We start from the raw sequence: 19,234 nt of genomic DNA, 5'->3' as shown, positions 1-19,234 counted from the left end.
GGTAATGCAGAATCCTGTCAAATTATTAAGACGGGAGGATATTCTTACGGCTTACATTATCACAATGAATTATTTGTCTGTTGCATATCTGAGACAGGGATTGCAATATTTGACAAGTTGCAAAAAAACTTGACCAACGTCTGCAAACTGCGAAATGTTTCTCGAGAATTATACGAAACCTACGTAACTTCAAATGATCAGTTTATTTTTCATTCAAACGGTCATGAGCATTCTGTCGTGTGTTACGATTTCAATGGACAAGTTAAATGGACATATTCTGATTCATTGCTCAGAAACCCATGCGGCGTTACCTTAGATTTTTATTCTAACATTTATGTTGCTGGTTTTGATTCAATAATATTATTATGATATCACCGGACGGAAAGCAGGCTAAAGAGCACTTTGGAGCTAGTGACGGACTTTTAAAACCGCGTGCCATCCATTTTGATAAAACCAAAAACTTACTTCTAGTAGCAAACTATAACAAAGCGGCCTTTTCATTCCGTGTTTAATTTATTGAACCTGTAATTGTTATGCTATTTAAAAACAATTACATCTTCTAAGCTTATGATCATGCAAATTTGGAATAATTATAAAATTTCAAATAACATTTATCGTGTCATGATATATCTGCCATTAATAATAAGTATTTGGATTCTTTTGGTTTTTTTTCAATTGTTTATACAGACATGTAACTTTTAAGGAATATTATATTAAAAGATGAAAACTTGATTTTTTTCTATTGTTTTTAAATATCTTTACCAGTTTCAAAACATAGCAATCGTGGGCAGAATATGCAAACCAGTAAATCATTAAGATAGTATGTATACTTTGATTATTTTAAAAGAGAAAGTCCATAAAAACTGGCACAATCAAACGGTATCAATCAACTGAATGAGTGAAAAACAATCATAATATCCTGATTTGGAACAGGCGTTTCCTTAGAAAAGGCTAGCTAACAAATCCCACTTTTATAATAGTTATGTGTGGTTCCTTTATATTGAATGTGTACTCCAACGAGTCAGATGGTTACTTTTCTAGCAACACCGTCCACTGTGTCATTATAGTCGTTGTCAACACTAAAAGCTCATCTGATAAGAATAAGTATACAAACACATTTATGAATTTTAATTCTTTGTAATTACATGCCGATAGATTTCTTAAATGAATTGTTTCATATTTGCCATGACAGAGCCTTTTCTATCTGACTACTTAGTATTTGGTATAGGTATTCTCATTGCTATATGCCTTACGATTGATTTTAATTGCTTATAATATATATATCAACTTTGGCGGATAAAAAAGAGGGACGAAAGATACCAGAGGGACAGTCAAACTCATAAATCTAAAACAACTGACAACGCCATGGCTAAAAATGAAAAGGACAAACAGACAAACAATAGTACACATAACACAACATAAAAAACTAAATAATAAACAACACGAACCCCACCAAAAACTGGGGATGATCTCAGGTGCTCCGGAAGGGTAAGCATATCCTGCTCCACATGTGGCACCAGTAGTGTTGCTTATGAGATAACAAATCCGGTAAACTAGTCTAATTCGGTAGCTCACATTCATGAAAGGGAAGGGGATTGTAGTTACGACGTAAGGAACATATCCGATATCATTTGTGAAACGGTTATTCCATAATGGTCAACCAACTCGTGATGGCGTCAGTAAAATTTATGAAGGGATGATTTCAACTTCACCATTTGGAACTCTTGGTTTAATAGCTTCCTTGTGAGCAGTAACCCTCTATCAAGAAAATCATGATAGGAAATGCAAGCACGGGAATATCGTATCAATTGGGAGATATATACCCCTTATGCAGGTGCAGTAATAGACATAGGAGATAGAGAATTTTACACTTAGTGTCCTTCAATCAGAACTATTGATACAAAATAATTACATCTGAATTAACTGTATCTGTTCTATCCTTTATGTTCAATGGTTAAATGCAATCAGTTAGTCAGCATATTTTATTTTTTTCTGTGAGAGTTTCACAGTCATAGCACATTAACATGCTTTTGTCCTGATAATGCATCTAACTTGGCTCCTAAATGTCCTTTCTAAAGGGTGCAGCCAAATACAAAGATTCCTATCTTTAAGCCAAGCTGATACAGTGAGGGTGACATCAAATATATAGAACCAGAGAAGCATATTTGAAGAAAAGATACCAGGATTGGAAATCAATATTTGCGCCAGACACATGTTTTCTTTACAAAGGACTCATCAGTGAAGCTGGATCTAAAAATGCATCTGATATTTTGAATTGATTTTAAAAGAGCAGATTTACAACTACTCATCACAATTTAATTCTTAATGGTCAAAATGATACATAAGAATTATTGAAGCAAATCAAATAATTGTGATCACTGAATGTGTGGCATCATGTCAACAACTATTCCGATTTCCTTACTAAGTAATAACTAAAAGATGAGATGACAATCGCTGCAATTAGCTCACATTTTACTATTCGATCTGGTAACCTAACAAATGTGAAAATGACCCCCTTTTGACAAAAATGGTGGCTTCACAGTACAAAAACCCTTTAACAAGTTTAAGAAAAATGATCTTCATCATGGATCCCTGCCATCTTATTAAAAAAATCCGTAATATTGTCTTATCCAGTGGAATAAAAGCTCATGACCAGAGACTATTATCATTTGAAAGCTGTACAATTCAATGGCAGATGTGGATCGATACATATAACTGGGATCGTTATACCCATAGGTTTCTAATACACAATAAATTAACTCAGAAGCAAATCTTCACTAAAAATGCTAAAAAAATGAGAAACAAGCTGGCATTTGAAACACTTAATGTTGACATATTGCATTTAATGAAAATGTATAGAAAGTCTCTCAGTGGTGAAGCTGGTCAGCAAGCATTAAGTGCGGTTATCCAATTTCTTGAACACTTTAGTACATTGGTGGAGTTTTTAACTGATCAGCAGCCTGTAAAAGATATAAGTGATGAAAGAATAATGAAATTAAGTATTGCATATAATTGAAAAACAAGTTTGTCAAAATGACACTATAAGTAGGTGATACAAGAGTCTTCTTATCATGGAAACAAAAGAAGACCTTGAATTTATGTACCATGGGATAATGTCTCTCATCATCTTTTGCATTGAAGTCCTAAAGACTGAGGTTGTACCAGCAAGACTGAACAGTGATATAATTGAAAATATTTTGTGTCAACAAAGATCACTCTACCATGGACCTACAACCCATCCAACATATAACTCATATAGAACTGGTATAAACAGTGTTGTTTTAGGACATTCTTTAGTATCCAGAAAGAGTAATGCAGGTGGAAATGGTGCTAAGCCCTTTTCCGCTGAAATTCCAACAAAGAAATTAAGAATTTGATAAAACATTGTATATTAACATATACATGATGCATGTAATCCAATGGATAGACTGACAGCTAACCAAAGACAATAATCTATATTAAAGCTATATATCAATCAATAAATGGAATGTTGACTACTGCATAGACTAAAATTTCTTTTAATCAAATTTAAAAGCTTATTTAGATCTGACCATTAATTCCAGCCACACAGCATACAATATCTTAACATAGATACTTATTATTTAAGAGAACAAAGATATATATGGAAATACAGAGCAGAGTAAAAAGATAATAATTCTTGTTAAAATATAACTATTATCTGTGTTCATGTGGACAATTTTATTTAGAGAACAAATGTACAACTAATAGTATTAGAATCTGAATCTTCATTTATCTTGGTGTATTCCTGTGTGTGTATATATTTTTGTTTGTGTGTGTATGTGCGTGCCTGTGTAATACAGCAGTCAGCTGCATAACTGCATACATGTACAAAATTATAACAACAAAAAAAACTAGTATCTCAATTGTTTGTAAAACAATTGAAAGGTCTTTCCTGTAAAAGTGATGTTTTCGTAATGTACTTTGTATGAGCTTTCGTTTGATATACGACAAGCACACCTTCTGAAACTTTTCGCTTTTTAAACTTAATGACCTCATCCGCATACATGTTCAGGATCGGAAGTATGATATATGTAACATAGACTAGATGAGCTTTCATTTGATATGCGACAACGTCATGTTCTAGAAAGTTTGATTTTTGCACTTAATAACCCCATCCAACTAATTTTTGGAGGTCGGGAATTTGATATTTCAAATGTACACATCATGACCTTTCATTAGATATACAACAACCCTGTCGTAAAGAAAATTTCCTTTTTGCACTCAATGACCCCATCAAACCAATTTTTGGGGGTCATCAATTTGAAATTTGAAATGTAGGCTTTATGTTCTTTCATTTGATATGCGACAACCTTACCATCTGAGAAATTTGAATTTTTGCACTAAATGAACCCATCCTTCCCCCTGGAATGAAATAGAAGTTTAAAATTATTATTTTTAAGTAGATTGTTTTTAGACCTTCAATTTGATATATCAGATGACCCCATTTGACAAAATGCCAAAAATGATGCAATAGCAACTATATAAATAGAACTTATGAAACTTACAAAGTCTGTGCAAAACATGAAAATTTCAAATTGATTTTTTGGTGTTTTTTTCGATGGAATGTTTTTGGTATTTCGTCAAACATATAATAAACATATAATATTTTAACCTTTTCAATTTCTTAAACATTTTAAGTGGTAAGCTGTTGTTGATTCAGAAATACATGCTGCCGCTCGCAAAATTTCAAACTGCATTTTCATTTATCTCTGAAACGACAATAGATATCTCAAATCTGTTAAATGATAAATGATCTACAGTTGAAGGACAACATTATAGAAAAAGTTCACCAAGGTTACAATTAATCATCAAATATATGATGCAACACCAAACATGAGAACCGGAAGTCGTAGAGACATGGGACTAACACCATTCGACTCAAGACCACTTGACCTTTCAAATATCACAAGGTCAAGGTCATAGTATACTGTGAAGGTCAAGGTGAAATTTCATCATGACCTGACATTGACCTCAAATTGAAGGTCTTGAATTACTGATCATCTTTGCAGTTTATAGTAGCTTGCTATCTGTTACCCTTTAAAAGATATACACACAAAACTATACTTTTAAGAATTATCTCGTTGTAACTTTGGAACAGACGGTCGAAAATTTTTGAGCTTAATGTATAAAATGTAGAGCTCGTCGAGAAGAACATTTTGTACACAGTATGTATGCAGCAAACTCTTATCATTTTCTTAATATGTAAGCTTGACATTGCAGCGTAATTTTTTTGCACTCAGTGACCTTTGACCTTGGGTGCAAGTTAAAGGTCACATGAAATAAAGATTGTTGGTGAAGGTCCCAAGTCTCTACGACTTTTGGTTCTCGAAATAGAATTGTTCAAAAATTGCGTTTAATTTTTAAAGAGAAATAACTACTTATAGGGGTTGGTAACAACTTAATTGTTTATGTTAATTAACATTGCCATCTGTTCTTGTACATGCTGCCATTTTCAAATCGATTCTATCTCTAATACTTAAAATGATGCAAATAAAAGAAATTGCTTCAAGGGGATATAACTCTCAAAGGGGATGATGAAATCCTACGCAGCCTCATATGGAAATACATCATGATGATATCTTCCTTTGTCCAGATAAGGTCATGATATCTTTTAAAACAACGAAGAGGGGGGGCATGTCGAAAAAAATAAAAATAAAAGGGAGATAACTTCTAAAGAGGATGATAAAATCCTACACAGCCTCATCTGGTAATACTTCATGATGAGGTCTACCGATGGTCCATATTTGGTCTTGAGAACTCAAATAGAAGAGGGACGGAAGATACCAAAGGGATAGTCAAACTCATAAATCTAAAACAAACTGACAACGTCATGGCTAAAAATGAAAAAGACAAACAGAAAGGGAAGGGGATTGTTGTTACGACGTCAGGAACATATCCGATATCATTTGTGAAATGGTTATTCCATAACGGTCAACCAACTCGTGATGGCGTCCGTAAAATTTACGAATGGATGATTTCAACTTCACCATCCTCGCGTAGAGGAAAGACCTTAACAACAGATAATGGTTAACAAGCAGTCTTGACATTTTGTCTTTGGTCTCTTATTGGCAGTCATGACATATTATCTTATCTATATATATCTATATTTAAGATTTCTCAAGCTATTAACTCTAATAATGTGGAAAAATGTTTCATAAATTGAATAAATACATGTAAACATTTTAGTATTCAAATTTAAGGTTAAGAAAATATGCCTTTTAAGCACAGGCACTGGTCTCCGAATTAAGGTGTATAGGAATATTTTTCTGCGACAAGTTCCTGTGCTATTAAGGTTTCCTTCATAAAAATGAACAAAAAAGAGCAGTCTTTTTTAAGTAATCAAATTGATTAAACAAAAAACAAAAACTTACAGAAATTTTTTGGTGATCTATTCACAGCACTTCATGCAATACCAATCATCTTCTGTTTTATCTATCAATTGATCAGCTGTAATATTCTGACTTTCTTTGTGATACCAGTTGTCACATAAGTGACATTGTATCCTTTCATCAACACTGTTGAACTTGCAACTATACATGGTTTTTTTCCCTATTGTCATGTAATGATACTTGGATTTTGCAATACATCTTCCAGCAATATACCTAAGTTTGCCCAAGCCTGCATCATCATTTGAGTATGCACTTTGTTGATGTGGCAATTCAGTTGAATCCTTAATGTGACTTGTTTTATTTTCTATAATAAAATGTGAAACAAAGTCAAAAATTCTACTAAAAACTGTGAAGTCATCAGATTCTGCCTTCCTATTGCAACAATTTCAATGAGAGAAATATATTCATTGGAATGTAAAAAAACTTATAGAGTTTGCTGAAATAGTTTGTCCATGATTTTGAATTTGTCTTTTTTTTCAGTAGAATCACTTTAAAAAACCTGTTCATATATATTTGAAATATTTTCAAAAATTGTCGTCAGAAATAAATTTAGTTGTAAACCTGTTCATCAGTCACCAGCATATCAGGTAAACATGACTTTATGTCATCTAAACTTATTGGACAGTCATTTAAATTCACTTGTACATTGTATATCTCATCTTTAGATGCAACAAAATCTATTGGATCACCCACATTTTCATTAACATGTACCATTTTCTTAATTTCATCAATTCTTCATAAGCGAATTCTGAAAATTCTCATTCTGATAAAACATTTCCTCAAACTCTAAATTAAATTCTGTTGTTAAGGAATATGAAATATTGCAGCATTCCAAATCACTCAGAAATGGAACAGAATTTAGTTCATAAAATTCAAACAGGGATTTCTCAGGTTTTAGTACATTTCTAGTATGAAAATCAATCAATCTCAGTCCTTTCTGTTTTCTTACCCTACCAACTGCCACACCCAGTTTTCCTGCTATAAAAATATTTAAAGAATCAACCTCAACTCTATTAGCCCTTGTGCCGTATGAATAGTCGCACAATTTGACAAGACTAATGGTATTTGTAGTCTACTAGCTACAACTTTGTTTTCAATGGAACTATAAACTGTGAACATTTCTCTTTTTATGTCTGTTATCAAACCATTAAAGTTAACAGTGACAGTATTATAGTCAGTATTTATTTCCTGAACAGTTCCTTGTAAACCATTGACAAGATTTTTACTGAATGTTTTCACCAACATTACTGGACAGTTTATTTTTAAATGTAAAGATTGACCAACAGACATTTTCCTTAATTAAGTTGGGTCTTCTTCATCAAGAGAATGAAATGATTTTAAATCACCTTTTAGATCAAGAAGGCGAGACGCATTAAATACTTCTCTGTCAAAATTTCTTGCAAAGAGTCTGATGGGGTCAATGCCAGGAGGACGTGGCCTTTGGAGACGTTTTATCAAGTTATGCATATCAGTTAGTAGCTCTCCTCTTGAAATATCTTGTATGGCCTTCACAAAATCAGGTTCATATCGACGCAGTTTTGAGTCTAAATACATTTTTAAAAAACATCAGACTTGAAACAAAATTCTCTAGTGTCTTGGTTAAGTAAATCTGGAACTGGGAGGAGCTGAAAAAAATCTTCTGACCCAATTATTTGTATACCTCCAAAATCAAGATCACTATCTCTGATTTTTCTACATATAAATTCAATCTGATTAAACATTTTAGCTGAAAGCATTGATATTTCATCCAGAATCAAAACATCTGCTTGCCTGTCAATTTTTGTAAGAGTTTACCGTTAGAAAAAGGACCATCTGCTATACCGGACCAGGAATGGACAGTAATCCCACCTATATTCAAGGAAGCCACTCCCGTTTTTCCTGTGACTGCGACCGTTTTTTTCCTCTTTGTTCAGTTCTTGTTATATAGTACAGATCAAATGGCTCTTCCCCGTTCCACTTTGCCCCAGAAGCAAACGGTTATGACCATTGTTTACCTCATTCAATGCTATAAGCTGTTTGACATTCATTTTGTTATGAAACACACATGTTCTTTCACTAAATAATTCAAAATTTGGTGACTATGTGGAACGCATCTATCCTATCGAGCTAGAGATAAAGGATACTACAGATACAGTTAAGTCGGCCTCATATATTGACTTACATCTAGAAATTGACAATGAGGGTCGGCTGAAAACAAAACTTTACGACAAAAGAGATGATTTCAGCTATATTAAGGTATATGGGGAAAACAATTCTGAGACAAGTGCCTGTGATATTCTACTTCAAATGAGTACAATATGTTCGTACAGAAAAAAAGGAATAAAAGTAGACACTTTATCACTATCTGTCTGTTAAAAAGGAAATTCACCGAAATTAACAAGGATGCTGATAACACCAAAATGTCGGGCATTTGATAAGTTCATATTTCTATTTTTTCTTTTCGGTCTTGGCGTGGATTTGGTTTCTTCATAAAGACAGATTTTAAATGATCGACAGCAATACTATTATCTCCGATTTTTTTTACAACATCTATCAAATGCAACGATGTATTCGCTTCATCATTTCAGCATGAGGAAACTGGAGGGCTGGTTATTAACTTTTGCTAAAAAAAATTGTCAAACTGAGTTGGAATTTTGGGTCCTCATTGCTCTTCAACTTTGTACTTGTTGACCTTTTTTAATATTTTGATCTGGGCGTCCCTGATGAGTCTTATGTTAACGAAAAGCACGTTTGGCGTATCAAATTATAATCCTGGTACCTTAGATGACTATTTGTATAATATGGAATATTTAATATTCAACTCTGCCATTTCCTTAGTTATGGCATTTGTTTGTATATCAATTAAAAGTTGGTTTTATTAATTTAATACATAGTATAATACTTTTTATTTTTGGAGTTACTGATCCACATAGGTCGATATTACAACCTTGTGTTCAGTTATTATGTTATTTTACTTTCGACTATATGCAAGTATAAAAATAACGTAAACACTTAAGGGCATCAAGCTTTTTATAATAAAAGACTATTTTTTCCTTCCAATCTTATTTTCGGAAAAATCTCATTCTTTGGTATTGATATATTCGTCTTAAGACATTTGAAAACAAACCTTATCTAATAAAACAAAGTGATTTACATTTAGGCCATCAGTGTTACTCAATTTTACCCTTGTAACCCTTTGGTTGGAGCGTCACTGATGCTGAAGATGAATCGCGCGCCATAGATACATACTTTTTACCCAGCTATCTGTAATGAGTTTACGTAATTTTAAAATAACTTGAATAAATTATGAAATTACATGTAGGTGGTTGTCATAGATTTTGTTGTTGATGACAATCGAAATCGTTTGTTTGACAGTATGTATTTATTTCATTGTACCAAAAACTCAAAACAGCTGGTGGCAATTTTGTTGTGTTGCGACCAGTTAAAACAGAGTAAGTTTTATATATATATATAAAATTGGCTTATATACTATTTGTTTTTCTTTTCTTTCATCTTTTGATCTTTTATATCAAGAAACTTACAGTTTTTGCAAAATTATCAAAATGAGCATGGCAACTGCTTGTGAAACGCTTTGTAATATACAAAACCGACAGTAAATATGATTATATATATTATGTATAAAATAATCAAATGCCAATTTATAACGACAAACATTATCAATGCAGTTAAACATACACCAACGTTGAAATATGCCATATGTAACTGCTAAAGATTGTATTGTGTAAAATGTTACAAACAACCACAGTATTTAAATAGAATAGAAGATATTCATAAATCCCTGCAAACCTTCAGTATTTGATTTTTTTTTTACCTAAATGTGTCAAAGATGATCAACTACTGCCACTTTACAACAAAAAATATTATACTTCAGCTTGTCATGATCATTACAATTGATGGATACTTTCAATTGAGCGAGTTCTGCTTTCCGACAATTTCGAGTGTAATTCATCTTGCTCAATCGTAAGTATTCTGTGTTATGTTTTATTTACGTTGTTTTTCTATGGTCAATATTTATGAAAATGAAACTGTCTATGAATGAAAATATATGCCGATTTTACCTCATTGTTACAACAACTACTTAACAAAAATAATATACTGGGTCTCACACAGTAAACAATAACATGAATGAATCAAAACATAATCAGTATCTTGTTTCATTTCTTGAACGACGTTTGAATGCAACTTTTTTCAAAGTAACGCGTGTCTGGCGTATACATATATATATATCTAAATAAAAAAGTCCAACATTTCCGGATAGTGCATATATTATTTAATATTCACAATTACTTTCATGTTTTACAACAATCTTCAGGTGAATAATTGTAACTATGAGACGGTAGTTAAGTACGTAACGTCATAAAACAATTACAAAAGGGAGATAAACGTTCTAAAGTAAAATATGGAAAGCTAAATGTAACGCTATTGAAAGCCTAATGCGCATTTAGTTTTGGCTTGAATTTGGTTATAAAATATTGTTCCTTTATGGATCTTCTAATGTCACATTCTACATTAATTTTATAGAACGGGAAAATTTTAAAAAGCCCTCTACCATATATATATATGTATATATAATAGATATAAGAAGATGTGGTATGAGTGCCAATGAGACAACTATCCATTCGAGTCATATTTTGTGAAAGCAAATCATTATAGGTCAAAATACGGCCTTCAATACGGAGACTTGGCTCACATCAAAAACAACAAGCTATAAAGGACCACAAAGTGACTAATGTAAAATAAGCCTTGTATATCCAATATTAATGAGAACATGAATAAACCGATAAACATTCAAACTTCACAAGCAAATAAGCATAGGTTTAGTATTTCGTTGTAAGACGTATGATTGTTTAGAAGTTCACTCAATGTCCGATAGTCTTTAATTGAAATTTGTTTCTTTGACATACATACCACATCTATTTTTTATACATTGGATTATAAACAGTTATATCATGTTAGGTAGGGGTATTTGCGAAAAATACCAGTCGCGAGAATGTTACATTTTACGAGCCGTAAGGCGAGGGAAATTCATTCTCAAGACTGGTATTTTTCGCAAATACCCTTCAAGAACATGATATATCTGTTTAGTTACAACGAATGTTAATGTTCAAAAACGCATTGATGATCGTGACGTTACAAGCGTCCAGTCGGATAGAGTATTTTTTGGCAAATACCACGGCAGAGAGGGTAAAAAAGGCTTATCCTTTTGGAAAATACCCCGGCGGCGTTAAAAAATGAACGATATTCATTTGATAACAGTGAATTGGTGAAAAATACACTGGCTATCAACCAATCAAAACCCAGGATTCTTACATCATAGGATTAGGATACATTAGGATACATCATAAGATGTAATTATAAGATAAAGTGTAAAGACTTTCCTATTGTTTAAACTTATTTTATTGATGTGATAATTCAATACATAAAATGGCAAATAAGAATGAATGAAGAAACTTTGAAAGTATAAGTGATCATAAAATAATTCAATTCGCCACATTTCAATAGAGTTATAAAAAAATACAGCATACCAAACAAATGATATCTGATAAAAATTAACTCATTCCTCCTTTTTGCCACATGATCTCCCTCTTTTTAAGTTGAACAATGGTCGAAAACCTTGATCATGGGTAACGTATTCAATAAACTGTTGTTCTAAACACTCCGCTTTTCGCTCCTTAACCCAGGAGAGCGAGAATTTCCGTAAATCCTTTCCTTTCAAGAACCTACCAATTGCCTGTTTATCATATCCTCCTGTATGAGCCTGAAGAGACAAGATTGAATATTTTTAGCACGAATTACATTATTAACACATATCTTTCATTATATTATGGAGGAATGTGGATTTGCGAGGCTTTAGCAGTCATTTTTTTAATACTATCTTGATAGCTAAATATTGAAGACCCATTGGTGGCCTTCGGCTGTTGTCTGCTCTTTGGTCGGGTTGTTGTCTCTTTGACAGATTCCAAATTTTCATTCTCAATTTCATGTGTAAGGTTTCAAAACTAAAAAATCCAACCTTACATCAAAACATATAGTATCAACAAAATGGAGACCACTTATGCACGCAATTTTGGAATGGTTGTTGTCAGACAAATAGCACATGACCAAATGCACATTCAAAAAATACGGTATTTTCTTTCGGGAAATATGTTGGTTTTTTTTTAATTTTCAAATTTTCAAAAATTTGTTTCCCCCCTCCTTACACAAAAAAAAATCACGACGCCCTTGATTCAATGATAGTCATAATGTTTACTTCTAGTGTCTATAACAATAACTACCCATTCTATTCCCTTTGAAATGCGAGATTCTTGAGATGATGCATCCATAATGACTTTTATAAAATTATCAATATGAATGTATACATTTTCTTGTACATAAATTTTCCTGTTATTTTTTGGGTTAAATTAAGCATATATTGCTTAAGAGATAACCTTTATCAAATTTTGTGAAATAAACCCGACGACTAATATAATGGATAAAGTGTATCCCTCTACATGTTTTACCAGCCTCCCTACGCCTCCTAGGTAAATCATCACATGTCCTTAAAGTTCCAAATTATATGCTCTTTAAGTTAGACTTATGTGTACACCATTCTTTGAGACATTTAAGAGTATATATTTTAGATCTGCTAGGATAGCCTTGACAGTTTCGGTAAACATTTTGCTGTAGTTTATGATGGCAATTATCGTAACATGATTTTATTTCATAAGTAATATATGAATCATCTGAGAAAATGAATTAATTTTCATTTTTAACATCACAATTAAACAAAAACAATGGACAACATAATTTTGGCCATTAATATAAAAGCAAACGAATATAATATATGCACTGTATTTCATTTGAAATTGAATCCCGCACAATGAAAGAAGGTCATTGGTTTAACTATGAATAACATCAAAGTTTTATTTCAAGTTCTTTTTTTAAAACTTACCAACAATCTTTGTCGCACACTACGGTTCGAAAACCCAATGTACAAAACTTCACCAGCATCATTACTTGTAATACAGTACAACCCATATGCGTTTGGTACTGTTTTTGTCTTTTTAAGAAGAGAAGCATTTATTTTGTCGCCTAAGAAATGTTTCAAAACTTGTTTCTTCTTTAGGCACTTATTATTTTCCCGTTTACAATGGGAACAGCAGTTTGTCTGAAAGGAAATACAATATGTTACATTTTATATTTGTAATACTTTACAAAATCTTTGAGACCTTGGCATGTATCATATTTTACTGTAATGAATCACATGTGATGATTTATGACTAACCAAAACCTTTATTTGTTTAACTGGCAAATCGCAGAAATACTTTATACCTACTTCTACACATATGTCGTAGGCTTAGGATGATCCACATGTTGAAGCATACAACATTTATTATTTTTTAAACATGTTCTATATATAGAAAGAAATTGGACTTTGGAATACTAAAAATTAACAATGTTGACCTGTAGCATATTTGAGCGAATATCAATTGTATCATGGTATCTTCAAAAACAATTGAGCAGTTACATCGTAAATTAAGCATGTTAAATATGATAAAAAAGTTCTTTAAAATATAGCTGTTTCGGTTGTCAATGTACACGACAGATCAAGAATTTTTGAAGATACAAACTCTTCTTCTTTGAATCTTATAATTATATGTATGTATATCTGTTGATGTATTTTTAAGATTCTAATGATAATTGAAAGTAATTGTCCGAACATACGTTCGTTGGCGGATTAAAAGAGGCTGTGGGTAACCAGGGCCCCCTTTTTGAAAAAACGTTTTGTTAATTTAAAAGGAAATCACTGAATCATGACGGGAGCGGTTCACCCTTTTCAGAAATATTAGAACCGTTAGTGACGTTTACCACTAGCGCTCTTTTGCATAGAATACCTTAGCCGTATTTGGTACAACTTTTTGGAATTTTGGATCCCCAATGCTCTTCAACTTTGTACTTGTTTGGCTTTAAAATCTCTTGATATGAGCGTCACTGATGAGTCTTATGTAGACGAAACGCGCGTCTGGCGTACACAATTATAATCCTCGTAGCTTTTATAACTATTTACACCACTGGGTCCATGCCACTGCTGGTGGACGTTTCGCCCCCGAGGGTATCACCAGCCCAGTAGTCAACACTTCGGTGTTGACATGAATATCAATAATGTGGTCATATTTATAAATTTCCTGTTTTCAAAACTTGAATTTTTTCGAAAAACTAAGGATTTTCTTATCCCAGGCATAGATTACCTTAGCCGTATTTGGCACAACTTTTTGGAATTGTTGATCCTCAATGCTCTTCAACATTGTACTTGTTTGGCTTTACTTTCACTGAAGAGTCTTATGTAGACGAAACGCGTGCTGGCGTACACAATTATAATCCTGGTACCTTTGATAACTATTCTGTCGTTTTCTCTCTATACCGTTATCATGTTCATGTAAGTTACTTTTTGCGAAATTGTTTTACCATGCTTACAGCTTGGAAAAATTAGATCACCAAATATACTAATTGTGATCTATGACAATACTTATCGTTTAATTATTTAATGTATTTGTTAAATTTGCACCACATGGGACATTCGTTGAGATTATTACCGCAAAATATTTGGTCATCGTTACTGTTTTTCAGTCTCTCACATGGCAGTATAAAAAGGATATATCGATCTCTGATGATAATTATAGAACAATTGATAGTCCTTAAACATTTACTATAAACATGATAAAATATCTTATAAAAAGTAAATAAAACTAAAATGGAAAAAGATGCTCCGCAGGGCGCAGCTTTATACGACCGCAGAGGTTGCACCCTGAACGGTTGGGGCAAGTATGGACACAACATTCAAGCTGGATTAAGCTCTAAATTTGGATTGTGATTAAAAAGTTGACACAGCATAGGTTTCTGACACACAATTAATATGGTCTAATGAACGTAAAATTTTTGTTTTTGCCTTTGAGCAATTCGCTATGCTGTTGAATATATAAATCCTCTCTAAAATTGTTTGAAGAAGTTTTCTTTTTATTTATGAAATCTGAAATGAGTAAAATTGAACCCCCCCCCAAATTTTTTTTTCACATCCCCCATTCCCTTATTCCAAAACTGAACTCAATTCAAATTTCTAATGGAGTTTGCAACAATAACTACTCATTTAAATACATCATAAAATATTAAAATGTAAAAAAAGTGCTTGTTATCACTGAATGGTAAAGATTGTTTTAATTTCTCAGTTGGAAGTAAAAGTGAATATACATTGTATATTGTATAAAACAATGATTTAAGTTAATTCAACTTCTATTCTAGACAAAGAAAGATAACTCCAATTAAAAAATGTCTTGCTATTGCACAATATTGTGCAATTAGATATTTCTTGCTATTGCACAATGCTGTGCAATTGAAAAGACTTGCTATTGCACAATACTGTGCAATTGAAGATTTCTTGCTATTGCTGAATACTGTGCAATTGAAAATTTCTTGCTATTGAACAATACTTAATATGATAATTTTGGATCCTGATTTGGACCAACTTGAAAACTGGGCCAATAATCAAAAATCTAAGTACATATTTAGATTCAGCATATCAAGGAACCCCAAGGATACAATTTTAGTTAAAATCAAACTAAGTTTAATTTTGGACCCTTTGGACCTTAATGTAGATCAATTTGAAAACGGGACCAAAAATTAAGAATCTACATACACAGTTAGATTCGGCATATCAAAGAACCCCAATTATTCAATTTTTTATTAAATCAAACAAAGTTTAATGTTGAACCCTTTGGGCCCCTTATTCCTAAACTGTTGGGATCAAAACTCCCAAAATCACTCCCAACCTTCCTTTTATGGTTATAAACCTTGTGTTTAAATTTCATAGATATCTATTTACTTATACTAAAGTTATAGTTCGAAAACCAAGAAAAATGCTTATTTGGGCCCCTTTTTGGCCCCCAATTCCTAAACTGTTCGGACCTCAACTCTCAAAATCAATCCCAATCTTTCTTTTGTGGTTATAGACCTTGTATTTAAATTTCATTGATTTCTATTTACTAATACTTAAGTTATTGTGCGAAAACTAAGAATAATGCTTATTTTGGTCCTTTGTTGGCCCCTAATTCCTAAACTGTTGGAACCAAAACTCCCAAAATCAATCCCACCCTTTTTTTTGTGGTCATAAACCTTGTGTTAAAATTTCATAGATTTCTATTCACTTAAACTAAAGTTATAGTGCGAAAACCAAGAAAATGCTTATTTGTGCCCTTTTTGGCCCCTAATTCCTAAACTGATGGGACCAAAACTCCCAAAATCAATCCCAACCTTCCTTTTGTGGTCATAAACCTTGTGTTCAAATTTCATAGATTTCTATTCACTCTTACTAGAGTGCGAAAACTAAAAGTATTCGGACGACGACGACGACGACGACGACGACGACGACGCAGACGACGACGACGACACAGACGACGACGCCAACGTGATACCAATATACGACCAAAAATTTTTATAATTTTTGCGGTCGTATAAAAACTAGGATAAAAATCTTAAAAACACATCCCATCTATACATTTGTGACTAATCAGATTCGAAAATAGTCTTGAAATATATAATGCGCTTAATTTCATACCTTTTCTGTCAGCTTCATCTTTGCAAATGTTATTCAAAATATGAACCGATAAAATGAAAATTTGCTTTTTATTCTTTTTATTGTTATGAAAATTTTCATTGAGACTATAATTAAATGCTTATCAGTATTCAAGGACAACTGAAGTGATGAATAAATAATAATGATGTAATCGGTAAGATTTTCTACACAAAAAGCACGTCAAACAGTTTTAAATTGCGCGATAGCTCTAGTTGGAAAGTCCACATTAGTTATATTTAGATTGGTAAGTAGATTTCAAATCTAAAAATAGTACACATTTTATTGATAGTTATCGTACAAGTTTGCACAATACTATGAGGTTGTAAATCAAGAATACTTATTTTGTTTAAAGCATAGATAGACAGAAAATGGCGGAACATTTGAAATCTATGATCCATTTATCACTTATGTCATTTTAAGACCACGGTCTTCTCTTTTGTCAATGTTTATCAAATATTAAACATCTGACCATTATCTGCACAATTAGTATTTTTAAATGATGAAATATTCAAAAATATTGTTAAAGACTAATTAACAATGTTTTATAAACATGATGCAACCAATGATACATGTATTATCTAGCATGCTAAATATAACTATTTAGCCAAATGGGTTCCCGAATATAGTTTTTGGAAAATCTTTATCTATATTTAGGTTGTCCTCTTTATTTAGAGATCTCACGGATACAATTCTTATCAGATAAAGGGAAGGAAGTTATTTTGTTTGTTTTTTGCGCTAAATTATGTTCATGCAAGAAAGGGCATTTATACAATTATTTAAACCTAATAATTTCTTAATATAAGCCTCAACGATGTTGGATGTCCACCAAAAGGAATTTAATTGTTTATGTAACTAGATTAATACAGAAAAATATGTTCTATAGAACCTGTTCAGTCCATGTCAAGTTTGTATTGATTTCACTTAATTGGAATCGATGTTTAGAACTATATTAATAGCAATTAAGAAGTAGAATTAGCATTATAAGATACATGTATGTGTATCAAAATTATGATTATTGAATTATTTTAAATAATTTTAAATTTATTAGTCATGGGGTAGATTTTATACATGTATTTACATACATATAATATTTATGTGTGACCTGCAACCTGCAACCCGCAACCTGCAACCTGCAAAATAGCACTTCCCAAATGAAGATTTCTTCGTGAAACTTAAAAAAAAAAATGAATTTGAAACTTTTTGAAAAAAAACCTCCCCCCAATTTTATTTAACCCCCCCCCCCCCTTTGGAGCACTTACCCCCAACTCAATCCCTGCCTTTTCTTTTGTAGCATTGAACCTTGTAGTAAAATTGAAGAGATATCCATACACTTAAACACAAGTTATTGTATGGAAACTAGAAATAATGCTTAATTTTGGCCTCTTCTTTGACCCTTATTTGAGGCCATTATCCCTAAATTAAATCCCTGTTTTCCTTTGTAATGTAAAACATTGTGGTGCAATGTCAGAGAGATCCATACACTAACACACAAGTTATAGACTGAAATTAAACTACAAAAATGCTGTTGTTTGTCCCTTTGTGGCCCCTTATTCCGAAACTGTTAGTACCATTAACCCCAAAATCAATCCAAACCTTTCTTGTGTAGTATTGAACATTCTTTTAAAATTCTATAAAGATCCATTCACTAGAACATAAGTTATTGTCCGTAAACCAAATGTGTATTCGGACGACGACGACGACAACAACGACGATACAGACGACGCAGACGACATCATAGCATTACACGAATCCCCCCACAAAATCTTGGGGTCGTATAAAAAGTAGGAAAGCAACCATCAATTGGAAAAGTAGGATGGCAATCTTATAAAAAAATATCATCCAAACATTTTTGAATAACAATATTTGAAAATAGAAAAAAAAATACGAGTTTAATTTCATACCTTTTCTGTAAATTTCATCCTTGCAAATGTAATTCAAAATATGAACTGACAATATGAAGAATTCGGTTTTTTTTGTTATGAAAATTTTCGTTTCGGGCTATAATTAAATGCTTATTAGTATTCAAGGACAACTGGAGTGATGTTAAAATAACAATTATGTAATCTTTAATATTTTATTTCAAACAATAGCACTTCAGACATTATGTTAAATTGCGCGTGCGCGATAGCTATTGTTGGAAAAATCATAGTTATATTAAGATTGATAATTTAATTTCAAATCTGAAAAAAATGTTTGTAATAATAATCATACATTCCTT

The 19,234-nt window shown here is 32.2% G+C and overlaps 1 protein-coding gene across 2 annotated transcripts; it reads right to left on the bottom strand.

Annotated features, from left to right (window-relative positions):
• Positions 1 to 11,880: 11,880 nt before the first annotated feature.
• On the bottom strand, positions 11,881 to 18,980 carry LOC134695236 (uncharacterized). 2 transcript variants are annotated; one of them, XM_063556449.1, is made up of 3 exons: positions 18,918 to 18,980; positions 13,342 to 13,557; positions 11,881 to 12,168 (listed from the first exon to the last, which is right to left on the bottom strand). In XM_063556449.1, the coding sequence occupies exons 1-3, from the start codon at positions 18,933 to 18,935 to the stop codon at positions 11,965 to 11,967; spliced, it is 438 nt and encodes a 145-aa protein (XP_063412519.1). In that variant the 5' UTR covers positions 18,936 to 18,980; the 3' UTR covers positions 11,881 to 11,964. The 2 variants fall into 2 exon arrangements, with proteins under 2 accessions (XP_063412519.1, XP_063412518.1); XM_063556448.1 differs by lacking the exon at positions 18,918 to 18,980 and adding an exon at positions 16,999 to 17,088.
• Positions 18,981 to 19,234: the final 254 nt, after the last annotated feature.

This window comes from Mytilus trossulus, chromosome 13, assembly GCF_036588685.1.
Source record: "Mytilus trossulus isolate FHL-02 chromosome 13, PNRI_Mtr1.1.1.hap1, whole genome shotgun sequence".
Taxonomy (NCBI): Eukaryota; Metazoa; Mollusca; class Bivalvia; order Mytilida; family Mytilidae; genus Mytilus; species Mytilus trossulus.
This window is presented reverse-complemented; position numbering and strand designations above follow the sequence as displayed.

What these genes read in the sequence shown, in the direction of transcription:
- LOC134695236 (XM_063556449.1), bottom strand. An exon ending in GTGTGCGACAAAGATTGTTG is followed by an intron (nt 12,169 to 13,341) that starts GTAAGTTTTAAA and finishes TTGTCTCTTCAG; the next exon opens with GCTCATACAGGAGGATATGA.